The sequence below is a fragment of the Saccoglossus kowalevskii genome, chromosome 13 (genome assembly GCF_978046115.1).
Source record: "Saccoglossus kowalevskii chromosome 13, keSacKowa6.1, whole genome shotgun sequence".
NCBI classification, from domain to species: Eukaryota; Metazoa; Hemichordata; class Enteropneusta; family Harrimaniidae; genus Saccoglossus; species Saccoglossus kowalevskii.
In genome coordinates, this window is record NC_140653.1 from 7051232 (window position 1) to 7074696 (window position 23465).

General features: G+C 35.0%; 1 protein-coding gene across 1 annotated transcript; it reads left to right on the forward strand.

Annotated features, from left to right (window-relative positions):
- Positions 1 to 509: 509 nt before the first annotated feature.
- LOC102802085 (G kinase-anchoring protein 1-A-like) lies at positions 510 to 22507 on the forward strand. Its single transcript, XM_085506693.1, has 9 exons — positions 510 to 730; positions 8984 to 9133; positions 9548 to 9625; positions 16032 to 16187; positions 16743 to 16853; positions 18685 to 18786; positions 19156 to 19219; positions 19731 to 19801; positions 21913 to 22507. Exons 1-9 carry the CDS (start codon positions 554 to 556, stop codon positions 22027 to 22029), a joined length of 1026 nt encoding a protein of 341 aa, XP_085362819.1. The 5' UTR covers positions 510 to 553; the 3' UTR covers positions 22030 to 22507.
- The last annotated feature ends 958 nt before the right edge of the window (positions 22508 to 23465 follow it).

The following is a 23465-nucleotide window of genomic DNA, read 5'->3' on the forward strand; positions in this document are numbered from 1 at the left end:
ACACTTATAACTTCAAAAACAACATATTCCGATTCTAAAATAAAAAAATCCTAGTTACTTGGAGCGCCTCGATGGCGACAAACGACGCATATCGCAGCCGCGCTCGAAAGTCTTCCTTGGCTGCGACAATCGAAATAGATGACAATCGGAATCGAACAATGATATTCTGAAATAACGCGAGATCTCGTACTCGAAAAAAACGTGTCTCAACTCCAATTTCATAAAACAATACACAATGTAACAGCAAAACAACAGAGTAGGTGATTATTTTCAGTATTGGCATTTTAGTACACTTGATGCTGATCATGAAATATTTAGTTTAAAATACTTGGAAGTGATTTTATAGCACAGTGTGACACTCCAGTGCGTTGTATATATATATACATACGTACATAGGCATTTTTGAATGTGAATGAATTAACAATCATGGTACATCCTTTATTCACTTTATTTCATGCTTTGCGCCGAAATTACTCTGGAAATTATCGTTAGGAGTTTTGTTTGTGAAAACATTTTCTCTTTTTTCGTCGGAGGGCGCAACTTACAATCCAATATGGCGTCATTGACTGCATCCCGATTTGCTGTGCTGCATGTTGAAGATGACGATTCTGACCAAGAACTTCAGACTCAGACGAAAAAGGATGAAGGGAAGCAAACGAAAAGCGCTGGTGCCAAGAAACGTGCCAGAAAGAAGAAGAAGAATCAACAAATAAATGCAGAGAATGCCCAGGTAAACCAGTAAAACGCCAAGTCTGACCTGTGTATCCAAATCATGTACCCGGCGTGCCCCACAACATGCATGTGTTAAATCTCAACTACTAGTAATGAGTGCGGTGTACAGCAGTGTCTCGTTCGCCGAGAGACGCTGGCCTTGGCGTGTGACGCCAGTGACGTAGTTTAGTCAACCCATGAATAATAAATAGTGTCGATAGTTCATTCTCAATTTGCTTCAAGGCCAAAGCTTCGAAGGAGTCATGGCGGATGTAGATGTGTACGATGTACTACATCTGGTTCTTGCACAGTATTGTGTGAGGGACAACTTTCCTACACTACAATGAAGCACACACTGGGCTAATTATGAACAGACTATGGCATAACATATGACTTTAACCTGAACTTCGGTATTCTGAAGGTACTAATTTCAAGAACAAGACTTATGAAATTTCATTAGACCTTGGAGGTAAAAAAGACAACGCTATTGTTCACACTTTAGTGTTTTCCCTCTCGCCAAACTAAACTCCAATAGGTAGGCATAGCCTCAGACCTACTAGTATCAGAAAAAAGGACTGTGGTATAGCGTTTTTTATTTCATTTCTCTAAACAAATATACACTGATTAAGTGCACAGTTGTTACTTTTGTGAAAACAGGATTTGATACAGGATTCTGACCCTAAAATCCTGTTTTTATTTGATTTGGAATTTTTTGGAAAAATTAAAAAAAAATCACAATTCTACTGGTGAATATACAATGCCAATTTCAAAATAGTAGTGAGAATATTTTTGCACCTCCCCTAAAATTATATATATTTATATAAACACTAGTAGCTTCGCGGTGAGTGGCTTTCGCGGTAATTGGGTTTCGCGGGGAGCAAGGCTTTGTCTCAGTAACTGGTCCTTTCATCCTTGTTGAGAATTAAAGTTTTATGTTCCTTTAACAACTGGCACTATTCTGGGAATACCATCCTAGCAGGAGTTCCAAAATAAGACCCATGCTCTGATAATGCCTCGAGTTTCAAAGACCAATGAACATTACCATTATGATCTTATTGGTGTTGCAAAGGATAGTTGAATATTGTTTATTGAAATTAATAATCCCTGTAACCGTTTTTTTTAATATAGATAAATTGTAGTACGTAACAAACTGTATAACTCAGTCTCAACAATGAAATAAAGGAATGTATATATATATTTACATTATTACTAATGCATTGCAATACAACTAATTGAAATTGAATGAAATTACAATATAAAATATTCCATCAGTAATACTTCTCAAAGGTGTATTTCGCGGTCAGTGTTATTTACGAAAATATTTGTTTATAATTTTATACACTTGCTTGGCAATACCCACCCCAATTAGATATAATGTGTACATATTTTAATAAATAAAGAGATATAAAAATGAAATATTAATTATTTCATATTTTATTATATAACAGGAATCAATATTTTTCCTTGCTAGAATGATGTGTATCGTAACTTCATTCGGGAATCCTGATAAAGTTCACAACTGGCGATTTAGCACTATTAGGGATTGTCAACTTGTCAGCAAATAATTAAGCCAAGGCGGTTTCGATATCGAAAACGAGAATCTCTCGGATTTTACATAATCAGGGAAGTTCGAATTACTAAATGAAGTACAGGACGATGAAGCTGAAATATTAAAGTACAATGCTACAACACTTATCAAAAATCTTAAAAGTGAATATTCGTGGTGTATTTTAATTCTAATTGGACCGGAAGTGGGAATTTGTTAGTACACTAAATAACATATTGGCGATCCGCTCCGCTAGGATTGCCCTCATAATTACTTTTGTTTGTATGTGTGTGTGATTTCCAGTGTTTTCACGTATTATTTCTTCTGTGATTTTTTTTGGCTAGCTGATTTCGCTCAAAATTGGCAGGCAGGTCACACCTTCACCCTAGTTATTGGAAAAAATCTTTTAAAAAAATTTGGCCCACCGTTGCCATAGCAGCAGCCCCAAATTGTTTTTGTATAGCTTTGCGCCAAATGTATCTCCTACAAATTTGGGATAAAACACCACTAACATAGCTCATTCTACTGAGCTTGAGTGTGGGCACAAAGTTACTATTTGAATTTTTGATATCGTTTTTCATTACAGAGAAATTTTACCCCAAATTTGGGGTAACTGTTCACCAAAAATGGCTTTTTAACTCTTCTGTGATTTTTTTTGGCTGAGCCGATTTGGTTCACAATTGGCGGGAAATCACACCTTCATTGTAGTTAGGTTGTAAAATCTGAACACAAATTCTGGTCCACCGTAGCTCATTATACTTAGCTTGGGTGTAGGTAAATATACTGTTTGTTTTTCTTATGTCTATTTTTATTACCGAGAAAATTGACCTCAAAGGGGGGGGGGCTTTTCATCAGCAACGGCTTTTAACTCCTCTGTGATTTTTTTGGCTTTGCTGATTTAGTTCATACTTGACAGGTAGGTCGTACTGTCACTAATTGGAAAAAAATCCTGGCCCAGCACTGTCATTGCAACAGCAAAAAACTGATTTTTGAATACTTTCGCCCCAAATTTATTACCTCCTAGCAGTTTTGTAATTATAGCCGTGTTCAATGATCATGCTTTTTATTTTTGCTACCTTGCACACTGGTAAGAGATCACCGGCGCCGTCATTGTTACACTGTATCAACGTAATCCCTATGTAACTTTGAACTTTGAGTGAACTGTAAATGCTGCCTTCAATCTAGAAAATACTACTGCAAAACGGTTGGAAATAATCAATTTAACAGCAGAATACGTCCCAGCAATAAAATAAAGTAACTTCTAAAGACTGAGTGGTTTTTTTTTTGGCGAACTTGGTGCCTACCGTGGCAACAACCGAAAACACCGGTTTGTTTTAGTATAAGCTAGTAACAACTTGTCAATAATTATGGGATGATTTGTAAGCATAAGATTGTTATGTGAACGTCGTTCATTAATGAAATACTGTATGATGACGCTATTTTCTGATTCAGACTCCTATATTGACTATGTCCCGGGCTGTTTACTAGTACCATGCAGCTAGCTCCATGCTAGTACCAACCTACTTGTCAGTGTTTAACTGTTATATACAGCCCAGAACACGTCAGAATAGTAAAAAAAAGTCAGCTAATGTCAGTTGTCTGTGTCATGAGAGTCGGCCACAGAACCAAAGCAATCTGTCAGCCTTCGCCGCCCACAGCATCGATATGATTTTATATTGCATAGAAATGATCACTAAGTGCAGCTATCCCGGTCAGCAATCGAATCATCAATCTTAGTGGTCCGTAAGTGAATGTTGTCAAGTTCGAGAGTGTGTTTTAACGTACAGCGACGTGATCATTATTGCTACAATTTTGGGCTTGAACATGTTCTATATTCACCCAAAACAACAACGAATCTGAAACAAATGTAACCGTCCGATCTAAACGACCTGCGTCTATGAAAATCGAGTCTTATCTCCCTTGCGTGCCGATTGACAGAAAGTCGGGCCAATCTACCTTGTCTGTTGGCTTATCATCAATTCACAAAGATCAAAAACGTTTTTAAACGTGAATTTAACGACGAACGTTTTTGAAACGAATCAATGTCTGGTTATCTCTGGTGCGACTGCAGTCTTCGGAACAAACTTAAGGGACTGTAAAACGCAATTTATGGTACGCGACTTAAAAACGCAATTTACACATGAATTTCCCAACAAAGGTTTAAATGTTTTAGTTGTATGTGGTGTGGCACTGGTGTGAAAAGTGGTCAAATAAAATGGCAAAAACCTTCGCATTGTTATGCTAATTTGATTTCCGGCATGTTAGTTGACAAAGAAATGAAAGATTTCTTGAATTTTCGGCGATAGCTCTGTGGATTTGAACCAAAATGTTATCGGCAAGACTCAGAATACGACAGTGACAGCCACTGAAACGTAATTGAAGGCAAATTGAACACGTCAAGCAAAAAAGACTTTTCCAGTCGTGGCGTAAAATGGAGGCACATACCATTTTGACTCTTGAGGGGAATGGAAATCAGTTGATTTAAGGGTGTCACAATAAGCGAAAGGGGGCAAATCGTTTTTATGCTACGAAAAAAATGCAGACATTGAACGTACTTTATGGACTTTAGTACTAAGTCATTTTTGTTTGATTACCTAACGTTTTAGGGTTCACGTGCTGTAAGTTACAGAGCACATACCTAAGCGGCCGTCTCTCAGCAAATAATGAAGCAAAGGCATATTTGATGTCGAAATCACGAAACTCACCCTTTTTACGCAAACCATAGTATCTTTGCTATATCTGCAGTCGTGGATAAGTGACTGGTGCGGTCAGGAGGCTCATATTTTGACTCAAGTTTTTAATTTTTTTTTTGACTCCCATGTGCGAAGCACAAAATGGGAGTCTTTGCAGTTAGTGTGTCTGTATGTGTGTGTGTATGTGTGTATGTGTGTATGTGTGTGTGTGTGTATGTGTGTCCGACTGTTCCACTGCTATCTCAAGAACCATACATCGGTTTTTGATGAAACTTGGTGCATAGATGCTCTGGGCCAATGCGCAGATTTGATTAGGTTTTGGTAAAAATCCATGCTCGTTAATTACCTAATTTGCATGATAATTAGCTAATTTTTAGCTGTTCTATGACTGTTCCACTGATATCTAAAGAACCACTCATTGGATTTTGATGAAACTTGGTACATAGATGCTCTGAACATATGCGCAGATTTGATTAATTTTTGGTAAAAATCCGTGCATATTAATTACCTAATTTGCATGATAATTAGCTATTTTTTAGTGGTTCCATGACTGTTCCACTGATATCTAAACAACCACTCATTGGATTTTGATGAAACTTGGTACATAGATGCTCTGAACTAATGCTAGGTTTTGATTAGTTTTTGGTAATAATCCGTGGATACTAATTACCTAATTTGCATAATGATTAGTCAATTTTCGGTTTTTCCACTGATATCTCAAGTACTAATCATCACATTTCAATGAAACTTGGTACATAGATGTCATACGACACTGCACAGACCTGATAGTTTTTATGGTAATATCAGTACATATTAATTACCTAATTTGCATAATTAATTAATTTTCAGCATTTGATATAAGTAGTTAGCATTACATTTCAATGAAACTTGGTACTTACATACTCAAGGACTATGCAGAGATTGATTGTTTTCGATAAATATTTGTGCATATTAATCACCTAATTTGCATAATTAGTTAATTTTCAGCTTTTCCACGAGTATCTCAAGTACTAATCATCGCATTTCAATGAAACTTGGTACATAGATCCTTTAGGACTATGCAGAGACCTGATTAGTTTTAGGGTAAATAATTGTGCATATTAATTACCTAATTTGCATAATTAATTTTCAGCTTTTCTACTGATATCTAAAGTACTAATCATCACATTTCAATGAATCTAGAATCATGCAGACCCAATTAGTTTCCGGTAAATATTTGTGCATATTAATCACCTAATTTGCATAATTAACCAACTTTCACACTGATATCTCAGGTACTATACATCACATATCAATGAATGTACATGGATGCTGTAGGACAATAGACAGACCTGAATAATTGTGGGTTAAAATCTGTACATATTAATTACCTAATTTGCATAATTAACCAATTTTAAGCTTTCACACTGATATCTAAAGTACCGTAAAAACTCCAAAATTTCGACCGGTTTTAAATAATTGGTGTTAGATATGTGACGTGTTTTTAGAGTCAAAATTAAGGTGCATTTTCGGACGGTCGAATTTTTCAGAATAGAAATCAGCAAATGAAAAAATGGGGATGATAGACAGTGTGCTTCATTAGTTTTTAAAAAATGCAATGTCCGTCAATTGACGTAAACTTCCTCATGTTTCACGGTAAAAGCAAAGGTCGTGGCCGAGTTGTAACTCAAAATCTAAACAAAGTCATCAATCAGTGAGTATTATGACAAGCAAAACAAAACATCAAGACGCGGAGAAGAGGTCAGCACAAAACTAATAGGTCAAAAGACAAAGCTGTCTCGCACTACCTAGAAAAACTTGCGAATGTTCGAAGTACAGGTACCCATTGGACAAAAGATGCATGGAAGTTTAGCAAACTATCTCCCCGACCCAGTGCAATGTATCCGGTTAGAATCAAAGCTCACGTGTCCCTTATTTGAGGGACCAAATTCTGCCGTAAATTTGCCCTTGGATTAAAAAATAAGGTTTATTTTGGCGTCATTTTTCGGACATTTCAATCAATCCTGCCGGCTAAAATAGAGTCTAAGTTTTACCGTAGTCATTGACGTTTGTCTATTCAAGAGTACACGTGTATGATTTTTATCGTGACTAGCGTGAGCGGGTAAGCTTCCTTTCGAGAATGAGCTGTTATCACTGTGAACAATGTTAATTAAATTATTCTTCAGATGACCAGTTTATTTTTTAAAAACAACTAATTTTTTTATTTAAAAAAAATCATGCCGTTTTCGCATCAAAATCCAAGCCAAAACATCGTACTACAACACCAATCTCTTCCGCATTGCGTTCAATAACATTAACATATTTAAATAAGCTATGGTAATTTGAACACGTTGGCATCATCCAGCTTTTTGATTGGTTAATTAGCGATTTGACCTATTTGACCTGAGAGAACATGGCGGATATCCTACAGCATCAAACGTTTATACGAGACCGGAATCATTCGCTTACGATGAAACTAAGTTGACTTTTATTTGTATTTCATAACCATTCAACAAATTTATTTTGTGTACATTATTATAATCACTACTGAGTACAGTAATAATCAACAATTCAGAAACGCAGCATGCCGAGATTTTTGTGTTCGTTTTTATTTCAAACTTCGTTTATTTAGAATATATTTTCGTTACCAATAAAATAAAAATCTCTCAGTCAATCAGAAACCCGGATTCATGCCTTCGAGGAAGGTCCCGTTTGAACGCTCACATGGTTTTTTTTTTCGTTTGTGGGAAAACTAAAACTGGTCGCAATTTTCGAATAAGAATGAGTCGGCAATTTTTAGTGGAATCGAAAATTTGGAGGTAAATAAAACACCGAAACCCGGCAAATAAATAGGCGATCGAATTTTTAGAGGGGTCGAAATTTTGGAGTTTTCACGGTGCTAATTATTCCATTTCAATGAAACTTAGTATAAAGATGCTCTAGGACAATGTACAAACCTAATTAGTTTGGGGTAAAAATCTGTTCATATTAATTCCCTAATAAGCATAATAATTCATAATTTTTTGGTTCTAATCACATTTCAATTAAACTTGGAGACATAGATTTTCTGTTACATTGCGCAGACCTCATTAGTTTTACACTCAAATCTGGTCATATTAATTTTCTGATTTGCATAATTAGTTTTCAGCTAAGTAATTTCGAATTATATTTAATGTGTCTCCAATACTCTCAGCGCATGGGAGTTCTTTCTAAGCTTTCTTTGATTAAATTTTTAAAATTGTCTACATGCAAAGCATATACATAATGTTTTAGGCCTACATCTTATGCACAAGCTGAACCTCAACATGCACAGTGCAATGTGCACCCATGTATTTGTAACCCTGTTACCAAACATTTATTTTTGTTATGTAACTTTTTAAAATGCACCGTTAATCAACATTCCACAAAAACATGTCACACTCAATGTTTACCACATACATGTAAACCTTGCCACATTGGTATGTATGGATATTTCGGCATGCGGCTGTTTTTCACTGCCTTGGTAATAAACTGAATACATGTTGACATTGACACATCAATAAATATTTTGCTTTCTAACATAGCTTTCTAAATTCTTATTGGAGCAATACCTTTGACTGCTAACAGTGCTTACAAAACATTAAAACTTATACATTATACAGTACATCAAACATTTTCATTGTTAATGTCACAATTATTCCATTAAAATGACTGGATCTAATATGCAACTCCCATACATACATTTTTATTTCAGTTCTCTTGCTATAGCATGACAGAGACTAGTCCTGGCTTGTTAAGTTCAGCATTAGAAATTTAACCTTTTCTATAATTCCATGCAAATATATTTCCTGCAATATGTTTTTACAATTTTAAGGGTGGGGTTCACACGCTTGTTTGCAAATTAGATTTGATTAGCAATGTACTAAGTGTAATATAATAACAGACCTCATCTACATACATAGCATGATAAATTACTTTCTGAAATTTGTCTATATCTGAGATAAAATGCACCATCTTTCTCAAAATCAACATCAATCTTTCATAGTACAATTGTTGTTTCATTTATACTTGATAGTTGAGAGACCTTGCCTTTTCAAAGATTCCTTCTAAGACTCAGGCTTGTACTATTGCACCAAATCCAGCACGCAGTACTAAAACTGAAAGTGGTAAAACTGTTGGCGAGAATGGAAGACAATGGAAGCAATGGTCAGAGAAAGACAAAGAGGTAGTACTTAAATTTAAAAAAAATAGAGGTGATCCTTTTGAAATCTTGGGAGGGCGCTGTGGCAAATTTGTTAATTGCATACTATTTTCACTCACTATTGTGGGATGGATTTTTTTTCCTGAGAATATATCGTAATATAATTTTTCCCTCAATATAAGGATTTTCATGAACTTCTGTTGAGAGAACAAATTTTTTTTCTGCTATTGAGCCTGTGAAATTTTGTTGTTCCTGGATTTCAGCTCACATTTGTTTTTCATCGAATGGGTTGCCCCTTATTTGTGTAGATTGTGTATGTATGGGTTTATACAAAAAATGTATATTGGTATATGTTTGATAAAAACATGTTTGCATGTAATATAACTTGAATTGAATCATTGTAATGGTAGCTGCAATTTAAATTGTTTCCTTTGTCAGTTTGTTTCAGATCAGTTTGAAAAAGATTTGGAAAAAGCTATACTGCAAAGCAAGATAGATTTTGAAAAACAAGCATCTGTGAGTACTCTTAACTCTACTAATGATTTCAAATACCCAGAATTTATTCATTTTCCAATAAATTATACTTCTAGCAATATAAAGATATTGACTTAAAAAGTTGGGGGTCACCCCGGGGGTCCGACTTGTGGAAATACCTGGAACCCATGTCTGTGAAAGGGGTTTTCAAAATGACCCTAAACACTTTTAAAAGGTCAAAATTTCATACCCTTTTCACTATTAGAAAGCTAAAAGATCGCGCACCTTGAACTCGCGATATTTGCTATTGATCGCCCGTGATTGAGCGTCGTTTTCCTCATTTTTGCAATCATTGAATTCCTTAAAGCAATGAAAAAAAAATGATAATCTCATTTAAAAAATAACCACCCTTATCACGTTGGCAGTACCGGAAAAGACACCCTTTTTGTCTATTTTGACTGAAATGGTAACCCTAAACGCGTAACGCGCATTAACATGCTTTTCTTTAAAAAAAAACCCCTTTTAACACGTTTTCTTTCACAGACATACGTACCAGATCATTCTTTAAGTCCGACCCCTCGGGGGGGGGGGGGGTCACTAGCTTATTTTTTGAGATGGTTGTATTTTCGAAGATAGTGGTCATTTTTGCACTAATATAACGATTTTAACACAGGTTTCTTTGGCAGAGATAAATCTTAAATTGTAGGCTGGTGTCCTAGACTGATAACATTTTATATTGTGAAACGATGAGGTACGTTTTTGTTGTACTCAATTACTTAAAAAATCTGGGTTTAAAAAGTGGCGAAAAAATGTAAAACTGTTCTAAACATATCAATTGTTGAAAAATATTAAGTTTCACAAAATATGCCACTGTAATACACAAAAGAATGTTATTTCATGGTGCCATGGGACAATAGCTTCATGATTTTACATGTTATTTCATGGTGCCATGGGACAATAGCTTCATGATTTTACATGTTATTTCATGGTGCCATGGGACAATAGCTTCATGATTTTACATGTTATTTCATGGTGCCATGGGACAATAGCTTCATGATTTTACATGTTATTTCATGGTGCCATGGGACAATAGCTTCATGATTTTACATGTTATTTCATGGTGCCATGGGACAATAGCTTCATGATTTTACATGTTATTTCATGGTGCCATGGGACAATAGCTTCATGATTTTACATGTTATTTCATGGTGCCATGGGACAATAGCTTCATGATTTTACATGTTATTTCATGGTGCCATGGGACAATAGCTTCATGATTTTACACAATAAACATTGGAGAAATCAAAAACTCAAAATTACACATATGAGTGATTCATCAATCTAGTGAATTACGGGTCATACACATGACATCATGACATGGAGTCAAGTAGTTATTCAATAAAAGAATGAATTCAGGTCATTCAGGTCATATAGTGGTAACAAGCTCAATTTTGAACCTCTTTTTAATATTGCAAAAGATGGGAAGGTATGACTCATTGAAATAATTAGTCATGTTGTAATGAGTCATTAATCAGCCATGGTATAGTGACAATCATTAACAAGCTATGTCATAGTGACAGTCATTAGTCAACCATGGTATAGTGGCAATCATTACTCATCCATGGTATAGTGGCAATCATTACTCATCCATGGTATAGTGACAATCATTAGCAAGGTATGGTATAGTGGCAATCATTTGCAGGCAATGGCATAATGACAGTCATTAGTTGGCCATTGTATAGTGTGACAATCATTAGCAAGCTATGGTATAGTGACAGTCATTAGTCAGCTATGGCACAATGATAGACATTAGTTAGCTATGGTATAGTGAAAATCATTTGCAAACAATGGCATAGTGACAGTCATTAGTCAACCATGGAATAGTGACAATCATTAGTCAGCCATGGTATAGTGACAATCACTAGTCAGCCATAGTATAGTGACAATCATTAGCAAGCTATGGTATAGTGACAGTCATTAGTCAGCCATGGTATAGTGGCAATCATTACTCATCCATGGTATAGTGACAATCATTAGCAAGGTATGGTATAGTGGCAATCATTTGCAGGCAATGGCATAATGACAGTCATTAGTTGGCCATTGTATAGTATGACAATCATTAGCAAGCTATGGTATAGTGACAGTCATTAGTCAGCTATGGCACAATGATAGTCATTAGTTAGCTATGGTATAGTGAAAATCATTTGCAAACAATGGCATAGTGACAGTCATTAGTCAACCATGGAATAGTGACAATCATTAGTCAGCCATGGTATAGTGACAATCACTAGTCAGCCATAGTATAGTGACAATCATTAGCAAGCTATGGTATAGTGACAGTCATTAGTCAGCCATGGTATAGTGACAGTCATTAGTCAGCCATGGTGTAGTGACAATCATTTACAGGCAATGGCATAATGACATACTTCAGCAAGCAATGGCATAGTGACAGTCATTGGTCAGCCACGGTATAGTGACAATCATTAGCAAGCTATGGTATAGTGACAGTCATTAGTCAGTCATGGTATAGTGACAATCATTAGCAAGCTATGGTATAGTGACAGTCATTAGTCAGCCATGGTATAGTGACAATCATTAGTCAGCCATGGTATAGTGACAATCATAAGTAAGCCATGGTATAGTGACAATCATTAGCAAGCAATGGCATAGTGACAGTCATTAGTCAGCCATGGTATAGTGACAATCATTAACAAGCTATGGTATAGTGAAAGTCATTAGTCTGTCATGGTATAGTGACAATCATTAGTCAGCCATGGTATAGTGACAATCATTAGCAAGCTATGGTATAGTAACAGTCATTAGTCGGCCATGGTATAGTGACACTCATTTGCAAGCAATGGCATAGTGACAGTCATTAGTCAGCCATGGTATAGTGGCAATCATTAGCAAGCTATGGCATAGTGACAGTCATTAATCAGCTATGGTATAGTGACAATCATTAGCAAGCAATGGCATAGTGACAGTCATTAATCAGCCATGGTATAGTGACAATCATTAGCAAGCTATGGCATAGTGACAGTCATTAATCAGCCATGGTATAGTGACAATCATTAGCAAGCAATGGCATAGTGACAGTCATTAGTCAGCCATGGTATAGTGACAATCATTAGAAAGCTTCGGTATAGTGACAGTCATTAGTCAGCCATGGTATAGTGATAACTATTGGCAAGCTATGGTATAGTGACAGTCATTAGTCCACCATGGTATAGTGACAATCAATAGCAAACTATGGTATAGTGACAGTCATTAGTCAGCCATGGTAAAGTGACAATCATTTGCGGGCAATGGCATAATGACAGTCATTAGTTGGCCAATCAAAGAGCTAAACCACCTGCCTTTCGCATATCATCGGTCTTCAGTGACAATGGATTTACTGTTGTTAAACATAAACTTCGCTATTGCAATCGAGGAATAATTACTGGAACTAAGAATGAAGTTACAAGTAGCCTTAGAGCAGTTAGAATTACTTCTCTTATAGAACTATTCGTTAGTCGTCTTCACCCAAGTACTACTAACGAAGATATGTTGTCTTTTATGCGATCCCTGGGGATTAATGACGTGAAAGTCACCATGCTTAAAACAAAATTTGATACGTACACCTCGTGCAAGCTGACAATGTGTTTTGCCACTAGCAAAACTTTGTTGAACGCAGATAACTGGCCTAATGGCATATTGATTCGAAGATTTTATCCATCGTGAAATCAAAAATCAACATGAAGCTGAGAATAACTTCCTATAACTGCCAAGGAGTTAAATCTTCAATTCAATCGGTAAAGGATATCTGTGATCGAAGTGATGTTTGTTTATTGCAGGAGCATTGGCTCACAAAATCAGAACTTTGTATGTTATCAAATGTTAGTAATGATTTTAATACAATGGGTGAAACTGCTATGAATGAAGAGTGTGGCATAAGGCTTAGTCGGCCCTATGGTGGAGTTGCGATATTATGGTGAAAAACTTTGGGCAATGTCAAAATTAAACGTTATAGTGATAGCAGACTTATTGGTCTGGAAATTGGCAATTCAGATAGAAAATTAACAATTGTCAATGTATATATGCCAACCGAATGCGACAATAATTTTCACGAGTATGTTGAATATTTATGTAAACTTAGAGCTATTGTGGACGAGGCAAGTAGAAATTGTGTTATGATTGTAGATATCCACTCTACTTTTGGTAATGAAGTATGCAACTATTGTGATGATAATGAGTTTGTTTGGTCAGATTTGCAAATATTAGTTACTGGTGACTGTAATTTTACATATTACAGTGAAGCCCATCATACAACATCTTGGATTGACCACTGCGTTGCTACACCTGCCGCTCACAAAACTATTACAGATATTAATATTTTACATGATATTCTAGGTTCGGATCATTTTCCACTTAATGTGATCTGGAATGTTGCCAACGTTTTGATTTTGCATTTACTCATTATATTAATTCCAGCTGTGTTGACTGGTATGGTGTAAGTGACGATTCGCTTACTGAATACGCCATTTTAACGCACAGGTGCTTCAATTGATATTTCTGCCGATGCTCTTGTTTGTAGGGACACTGATTGTAAGAACACCACGCATTTAAATACCATTGATAATTTATACAATGATATCACAAAATTTCTATGTAAGGCGGCCAAGGACTGTATTCCCCTCAATGCAAAAAAAACAGGAAGGTGTGTGCCTGGTTGGAATGATAATGTGAAGGAGTATCATACTATAGCACGCGATGCTTTCCTGTTATGGCGTGAAAATAGAAGTTCTCTCTAAAGTGTATGAACTGATTATTTTGTCTCGATGTGAAACTTTTCTTACAACTACTGATCATCAGTTTGGTTTCAAACAGAGTCACTCTACTGATATGTGTATTTTTGTATTGAAAGAGATTGTAAATTTTTATAAAACTCATAGCAGTCCTGTTTTCCTCTGCTTTTTAGATGCTTCTAAAGCTTTCGATAGGATTAATCAATGGATCCTGTTTCGTAAGCTTCTTGGCAGGAATATGCCTGTGTTTCTAGTCCGAGTACTTGTATTCTGGTTTAGAAACCATGAATTCTCTGTGAGATGGGGACTATCTATGTCTATGTCTTTCCCTGCTTTAAATGGTGTCAGACAAGGGGGAATATTATCTCCTCGTCTTTTTGTAGTATATATGGACAAACTGAGTAAAGATCTAATGTCTTGAGAAAATTGGTTGTTTTGTAAAGTGGGCAGTGTATGAATCACCTATTTTATGCTGATGACATTGTATTACTTTGTCCGTCAGTTAAAGGTCTTAAAAGACTAGTTGCTATTTGCTGTATTTACTCTGTATCAAACAGTATTATTTGTATTCCTAAAAAGTCTGTATGTATTTCTATGGTACCTCCTCGTTGTAGAATTAGACAAATTCCATGCCTATTTTTGAATGGTGTTGCAGTGCGATTTGTCGACAAGCACATCTATTTGGGTGTGGTCATTAATAAACTTGGAGATGATAGTGATGATATTATTAGACAAATGAAAAGTTTTTACGCTAGAGCAAACTGGCTTATTCGAAGATTTGCTTACTGCTCTTCAAAAATAAAAATTAAATTGTTTCAGAGTTACTGTATGACTATGTACTGCTCCCATTTGTGGTCTATACATACTAAAGGGCAGATTAATCGAGTTCGTGTTGCATATAATAATGCATTTAGAATTTTACTGAAGCTTGGCAAGAGGGATATTTGTATGACTCAAACCCTTGTACATAATCGTGTCACTACTTTTGAAGCTCTTTGGAGAAAAGAAATGGAGAACTTCTTTTTAAGAATTATAAAAGTAAGAATGCAATAATTACAGCTATTTATAGCCCAGATGTAATGAAATATACCGGTAGTACGCTTTTGAGTACTTGGCTGAGCTATGTTTTTTAACATATTTATTATGTACATTTTCTTGGTATTTATTCTTATTTTTCTGTAACTTTGGTTATGTTTATATGAGCTAGTACTCAAAATAAAGTATATTATTATTATTATTATTATAGTGACAGTCATTAGTCAGCCATGGTATAGTGACAATCATTTGCAGGCAATGGCATAATGACAGTCATTATTTGGCCATGGTATAGTGTGACAGTCATTAGCAAGCTATGGTATAGTGACAGTCATTAGTCAGCTATGATGTTGTGTTAGTCATTAGTCAGCCATGGTATAGTGGCATCTATAGCATAATGATAGTCATTTAGCAATCTATGATATAGTGACAATAATTTGTCAGCTGTGGTATAGTGATAGTCATTAGTCAGCCATGGTTAGTTACAGTTATTGAACTGTTTAGTCAGTGAGTGAGTGTGTAGTGACATCCATGCTGAATAACCCATACAAGCAACATAATATCTATAACCAACCAGTATTTGTTTACTAAACAGAAACTACAGCTTATTCATTAATGTTTTTTCGTAGTGTTGTCATAATGACATGTCTGGAGATGGTGATAACCAACCCAAACAAAACCACAAAGAGCGAAGGAAACATTCCCAGAAGGATAAATCACAGACACTGACTCTTCAACAGTTACATGGTGGTATGGGACTAGAAGATATCCCTCAGTCTACAAAGGTAACATGCACACATATAAGATACATGTAACTTGTTAAACTAAGAAATATATATTTACAGTCTTGTATCATTTTATACCTTTATATATCTGTCAGTTTGCCAGCTGGTTCAATGGTATAATAATTGTACAACTTATCTGGGATTTTACAAACTGAAATAATGATATTTTAAATATCGCACACAAATATGATAAATATATAATCTTGCCTTTCCCTTTATTATGTGACATCATTTTGGATTCATTTGTGACTCTTCATATAGTTGTATCCTTTCGCAGTCCTCACCTAATCTTTTGAGTAGCTTAAATTTGGGTGAATTCGTTCACATTTTCTATACTTTATACTGAATTCAATTTTAATTTTGCACCAAAATGTGACATTATTTTAGCTTTTGATTTGAAATATTTGCAACATTTTATGTGTAAAAAAGCAGAGTAAATGTAACTATTTTGTGGATGGTGCCTCATGTTGACTTTGACACTTTAAGGGTTATACAGGGAGTCACTCTTTCAGAAAAATTATGTCTCTCACCTACCGATTTTCATCTGCCATACAGCCAAGGAAATCACCAGTTGTAGAGGATGAGAAGTTCTTTGAAAAAGTAGAAAAAGACGTTGAAAAACTAGTACTTAAAGAAGAAAGAGATAGATTTAGAAAAGTAAACGACGTAAGTTACAAATAATATCAGAAGTAATGTCTCTTGATATTTAAAAAATCTCCAGTGAGTGGCTGTGTGATATCTAATTTATTGAATGAGTGAAGTAATTTACACATGTTCTAAGCCTTTTGTGAGCAGGGACAAACAAAAATTACTATATTGAATGAGTGAAGTAATTTACACATGTTCTAAGCCTTTTGTGAGCAGGGACAAACAAAAATTACTATATTGAATGAGTGAAGTAATTTACACATGTTCTAAGCCTTTGGTGAGCAGGGACAAACAAAAATTACTACACAAATTTGATATATCCGATATCACAGTGATTAATTGGAGATCTTATTTATCCAATGTCTTCGCTTGGCAGATTTTTTTTCCATACATGTATAAACATCAGTATCGTAAAATGTTGTATCTCGTTTCTATACAGAAAGGTCGTTTTTTGAATACAGTTTACCGACAAGTTTTCACTAAATGTTTTTGATGATTTCCCATGAAATCAATATATTCATAGTTTTAGGGTTTTGCTAACTTTGTAAGTAACTTTATCAGCAGCTTCTCTTGAGTTATGGTTGGAAGAATTAGTAAAAATAAAGAATTTATATGTGACTTTAACATAACTTAGGTGAATATCTGAAATTACAGGGATACAACAGAAATGTTAATGTTTACTATTGTTAAGATAGTGCGCTACAATTACAATTGATCACAGTAGATCATTAAAAAAAATTGTTGTTTTATGATGCACATACATGCATGTCATTCATATTTAACATTTTTATGGAGAAAGAAGGATGCGTTTACAAGAAAAGCAGCCATTTTGGAACATTTTCCATAGTAATTCATGTAAACACATTGTTCCCTAGATAACTTATACTCATATTCAAAATTAACCCAACCCCTTCTGCTAGATTTCAAGAATTTCTGAGTATTTTTATTAATGGTAACAAACTATCTTAAGTTGTTTTTTAAATCTTTTACTGTATCACATGGAACAGGCTTGATATATGAAATATATGTCATGTATGTGTTTGCATATCCTTTTTGACATACTGTATCACATGGAACAGGCTTGATATATGAAATATATGTCATGTATGTGTTTGCATATCCTTTTTGACATACTGTATCACATGGAACAGGCTTGATATATGAAATATATGTCATGTATGTGTTTGCATATCCTTTTTGACATACTGTATCACATGGAACAGGCTTGATATATGAAATATATGTCATGTATGTGTTTGCATATCCTTTTTGACATACTGTATCACATGTAACAGGCTTGATATATGAAATATATGTCATGTATGTGTTTGCATATCCTTTTTGACATACTGTATCACATGGAACAGGCTTGATATATGAAATATATGTCATGTATGTGTTTGCATATCCTTTTTGACATACTGTATCACATGGAACAGGCTTGATATATGAAATATATGTCATGTATGTGTTTGCATATCCTTTTTGACATACTGTATCATATGGAACAGGCTTGATATATGAAATATATGTCATGTATGTGTTTGCATATCCTTTTTGACATACTGTATCACATGGAACAGGCTTGATATATGAAATATATGTCATGTATGTGTTTGCATATCCTTTTTGACATACTGTAAAAGGGTTAATTATTCACTGGGTTTTAATAAAAATGCGCTAAATTAAAACTCAGTGAATATGTAAAATTTAGCATAGAACACATTATCTAAATGATAAAACTGTAAATTTAAAACCCAATGAATATGCCTGAAATGCTAAACAGCATAATTTAAACCCAGTGAAAATTAATGGAGTGACTGTTTTGTATTACATGATTCAATGACAGAGGTTTGCTGCTGAAAGTATACGTAAAGTCCAGTTTGAAGATATTTTATCTAAAAAAGATGAAGAAATTTCAAAACTAAGTGAAATTGTCACAAAACTAAAGGTAAACATTTTTTGTTCACTATTTTATAACATCACCTGCTGAAAGCCTCCACCAAAAGCCAATATAAACGGTAAATAAAGGTGTCATTGGACAATGAGTTATTTAATAATGAAATAATTAGAAGACAAAATGAATTGTGTAGATATACAGTTTGGGGGAATTTGTCTCGAAATTCAACGCTCAATCAAGTAAATAAGTTTTTCTGAGTGCCTTTCAAAAGTGGATTACACTTTCCAGGACCAGGAATGAATGGAAAATACATACACATATAGTACATGCCATTACATAGTAGTAGTTGTACAACATATACTTCTAGGCATACTGAGGAGATTATATCTTTAATGATGGTCATATAATTTGATTTTTTAGGATGAACTTCAAACAGTAAAGAAAAGAAATAAGCAGCTTTGTCTTATACTAGCACAGGGTGAAAGTAAGTACAGTCTTTTGTTATTTTAATGTGGCCCTAATCTCTGCATTTTGCACTGCGATTTGAGACTGAGGCCAAATTACGAAAAAATCTTTCCCGGGTCCATCAAATTCATATTAGCTTTTCACTGGGTTGTACAGGCCACACACACACACCCACACTGGACAGGACTGATCAAGTTTAAGGGCACATAAACAACAACTTATATAAAAACAATAATGCAAAAGCCCAGTATAGTATTCCCAAAATAAAACATAGGCTCCCTCTAGTGACCAATGCTGGAAATAATATTCTGATGTAGGAAAAAGTATTTATAGCTCTGTATTTTCTGTGTCTTCTGTATCGACAGAAAGCATAACTTATTACCCAAGCAATTTTGATATCATTTCTTGTCAGTAAATATATTACGTAACTGATTATTGTTCTATCAGTGTGTAATAATGTGCATGCAGTTCTCATTCACTCATCACTTATCACCAACATATGATTTTATCACAATCCTCTTTTATTGCAGTGAAAGAAAAGGCTGTAATATTAAAACAAGTAGATGAACTGAATAATGACAAAGATGAATATATACAACAGGTAAACCATTTAAATTGTGTACACAGATAGGCGGTATATCACAAGATTAATAATATCCACCTTGTTTTCATTCATCCTTTTATTTGTTTCTCTATCTCTCCAAACTTTTCAACAAACCATCAAAAGTCCAATTTGTTAAATTAGTAAATTGGCTTACAGATATTTAAAATCAAGTTATTACGAGAATATCACAAAAACAGTACAGTGGGCATATCAATTGTCACATTATAAAAATTAATACAAACCTGTATTGCCTGGGTATATAGTTTGTATTATCATATGCACAAGCCAAGTTATTCCCTGTTGAACAGTAAATATGGCTTTTATATTCTGGTTGTTCTACATTATTGAATCCTGCTTCTGTCATTAGTTCAAGTGGGAACTATTTTAACAGAGATCCAGTAATAGAACAGTAATATGGTTTCTTGCTTCAAAACGTGGTGACAGAACATTATAACATGAAGACATTTGGTTGCAAACAAGATTTTCAATCAAAACCTAATATTAACATCCCATTGAGTTGTCGCTGTACTTCCAATTCACGTCCAATCTTCAGATACATGTTGTCTGTCATGACTGTCAGACAAAAACAAATAAAAAGAAACCAACAACTTGCCTTGTGAATGTGATAATATTATTCTCTTGTATTTTTTGTTGTTGATCTAGTGAAAATATGAGCCACATGACTACTCGTCTTTGACATGTACTGATATGGCTTCTATGTCACTCTTATTTTCCTATGTTTGAACAAGGACAAATACTATGGAATATTATATAACGGTATATATATACCGTACTCGACCGCGTTAGCGCCCATGCCCGGGCAAGCGCCCACCCCCCACTTTTGCACAATTTTTATATTTGGGGTCACATTCGGCAAAACGCCCACCCCTTCAAAATGCAACTAATTCAAAACTTAGTCTTGCGTAACGAATCTTGGTAATCGTTTTTTATATGATACAGCGTGGATATCGATCGCTGTGAACAAGTTGTGAATGCGTAGAACACAGTAACCATGCGTAAACTACGCTTCGACAATGACCTGTTAATACAAGTAAAATGCGGTAAATATTTCATGCCATATACAGTTTACCTCTCAAAAATGGCTAGTTACTAGTTTTTTGGAAAAACTATGTTGTTTATTCGCTGAAATCAATTCCAAGAGATCGTACTTCGACATCGATAATTCACTTCCGCATTGCGTTACCGGAAAGTCTTCGGGAATTTCCGAAGAATTGCGTCAGTACAACACAACATTGTGATTGGTTAATAACCAACTGCAAATGCATCATGGTGGAAAGTGATTTTCATCGAGAGTTTGCGTACGATCCAACACCTTCGTCAGTGGAGATAATGTGACAATTTGACTTTGACTGTGTTCCTACAGACTCAAATGTTTTTAATTTCGTAAATTCTGGTGGTATGTAATTAATATTTTAATAAAATGTGCATATTTGTTGTGATCATTTCTGTTTCTTCATTGTGAAAATCAATGACGACTCAACTAATTTCGTAATTTGATTTCCCTCAAAGACGTAATCTGTCACTTGATGAATCAAATTTTTCATTTGCACTCTTTTTCGAGGGGGGTGCTCGGGTAAGCGCCCACCCCTAAAAAATCGTGATTTTCTGAGTTGAGGCCCCTGGGCGCTAACGTGGTCGAGTACGGTATATGTATTCTGGTGATAACCATATGATCATACATCTTTTCTGGTGTTTTGTGATAATTTAGTGAGATATTAATGTCAGAAAAATGTATTTATGCCTGTGTCGTTGTTTGAATTCAGTGATCTGATTTTTATTTTAGTCGAGTACTGCATTATTGCTGAGTAAGATGTAAACAAAAGAAAGTTTTTGAATGTGATGTTAAAAGTGACACACATTTTCCAAATTCAACATTCAAACACATCCCAACACTTTTGAACATGGTTGTATTCTAATGTTTGCTGTTTCAGATATATAATGTTACAGTAAACAATGCGTATGATTTGATTTCCTGATTAGATTTGATATGGTGGACATGTGACCATTTACCATTTTTGCACATGACTAAGCTGGGACAAAAATATGTTTCTTCCCTCAAACCATTGATCCCATTGTGTCTTTCACAGGTTTCTGAACTAACAGCATCTCTAGAGCAAGAAAGGTCTAAAGTTAGCAATTTGAAAACCGAATTACAGAAATACCAGTATTCATCTCATCACCACCACCAAGATAAAAAGAAATAGACATAAAAAGCAGTGTTGCATTTGTAGTTGAGTTTTGAATAGTTGGTTACTAGGGGTGGATAGAAAATCTACAGAAAAATGTTTTTAACTGCACATTCCTAATTGAGTATTTTATTTTTGTTAGCAAGCTATGTAGATTGAGATATGTATTTATCTGCTAAAGAACTGATGTTAAACTACATCATGTTTGTTGAACAGTATGTTTTTCATTTTCCTAAATAATTCTAATGAAAGTATTTTGCTCACTTGTTTGTTTCTTGCCCTCAATCAGGTGCTTTTCTTGTTTGAGATATTTACAACATTGTATTTTCCAACTTCTAAAAACCAGCAATGAATCTTTATTTTAGAAATCAACCTACCGGCATTAGGCCTTGCATATTATCCACAATGCAGTATAACACTTGTTTCGCATGTCAGATTTCAAAATAATATATCATGTATCTGGGAATTGGAATGCAATAAAACACTGAAGAACAAATTTGGTTACGAAAGTAGAGTATGACTTCTGATATAGTGTGCATAGCAATCCTGTGTATGACCTCTGATATAGTGTGCATAGCAATCCTGTGTATGACCTCTGATAAAGTGTGCATAGCAATCCTGTGTATGACCTTTGATATAGTGTGCGTAGCAATCCTGTGTTTGACTCCTGATATAGCGTGCATAACAATCCTGTGTATGTCCTTTGATATAGTGTGCATAACAATCCTGTGTATGACCTTTGATATAGCGTGCATAACAATCCTGTGTTTTACTCCTGATATAGTGTGCATAGCAATCCTGTGTATGACCTCTGATATAGTGTGCATAGCAATCCTGTGTATGACCTTTGATATAGCGTGCATAACAATCCTGTGTTTTACTCCTGATATAGTGTGCATAGCAATCCTGTGTATGACCTCTGATATAGTGTGCATAGCAATCCTGTGTATGACCTTTGATATAGCGTGCATAACAATCCTGTGTTTTACTCCTGATATAGTGTGCATAGCAATCCTGTGTATGACCTCTGATATAGTGTGCATAGCAATCCTGTGTATGACCTTTGATATAGCGTGCATAACAATCCCGTGTTTTACTCTTGATATAGTGTGCATAGCAATCCTGTGTATGACCTCTGATATAGTGTGCATAGCAATCCTGTGTATGACCTTTGATATAGCGTGCATAACAATCCTGTGTTTTACTCCTGATATAGTGTGCATAGCAATCCTGTGTATGATCTCTGATATAGTGTGCATAGCAATCCTGTGTATGACCTCTGATATAGTATGCATAGCAATCCTGTGTATGACCTCTGATAAAGTGTGCATAGCAATCCTGTGTTTGACCTCTGATATAGTGTGCATAGCAATCCTGTGTATGACCTCTGATATAGTGTGCATAACAATCCTGTGTTTTCCTCCTGATATAGTGTGCATAGCAATCCTGTGTGT

Excerpts from the sequence above, each read along its gene's own strand:
- LOC102802085 (XM_085506693.1), top strand. The coding sequence starts at position 554 with ATGGCGTCATTGACTGCATCCCGATTTGCTGTGCTGCATGTTGAAGAT. Across the intron at positions 9,134-9,547 it reads GGTCAGAGAAAGACAAAGAG|TTTGTTTCAGATCAGTTTGA; the intron begins GTAGTACTTAAA and ends TTCCTTTGTCAG. Across the intron at positions 16,854-18,684 it reads GATTTAGAAAAGTAAACGAC|AGGTTTGCTGCTGAAAGTAT; the intron begins GTAAGTTACAAA and ends ATTCAATGACAG.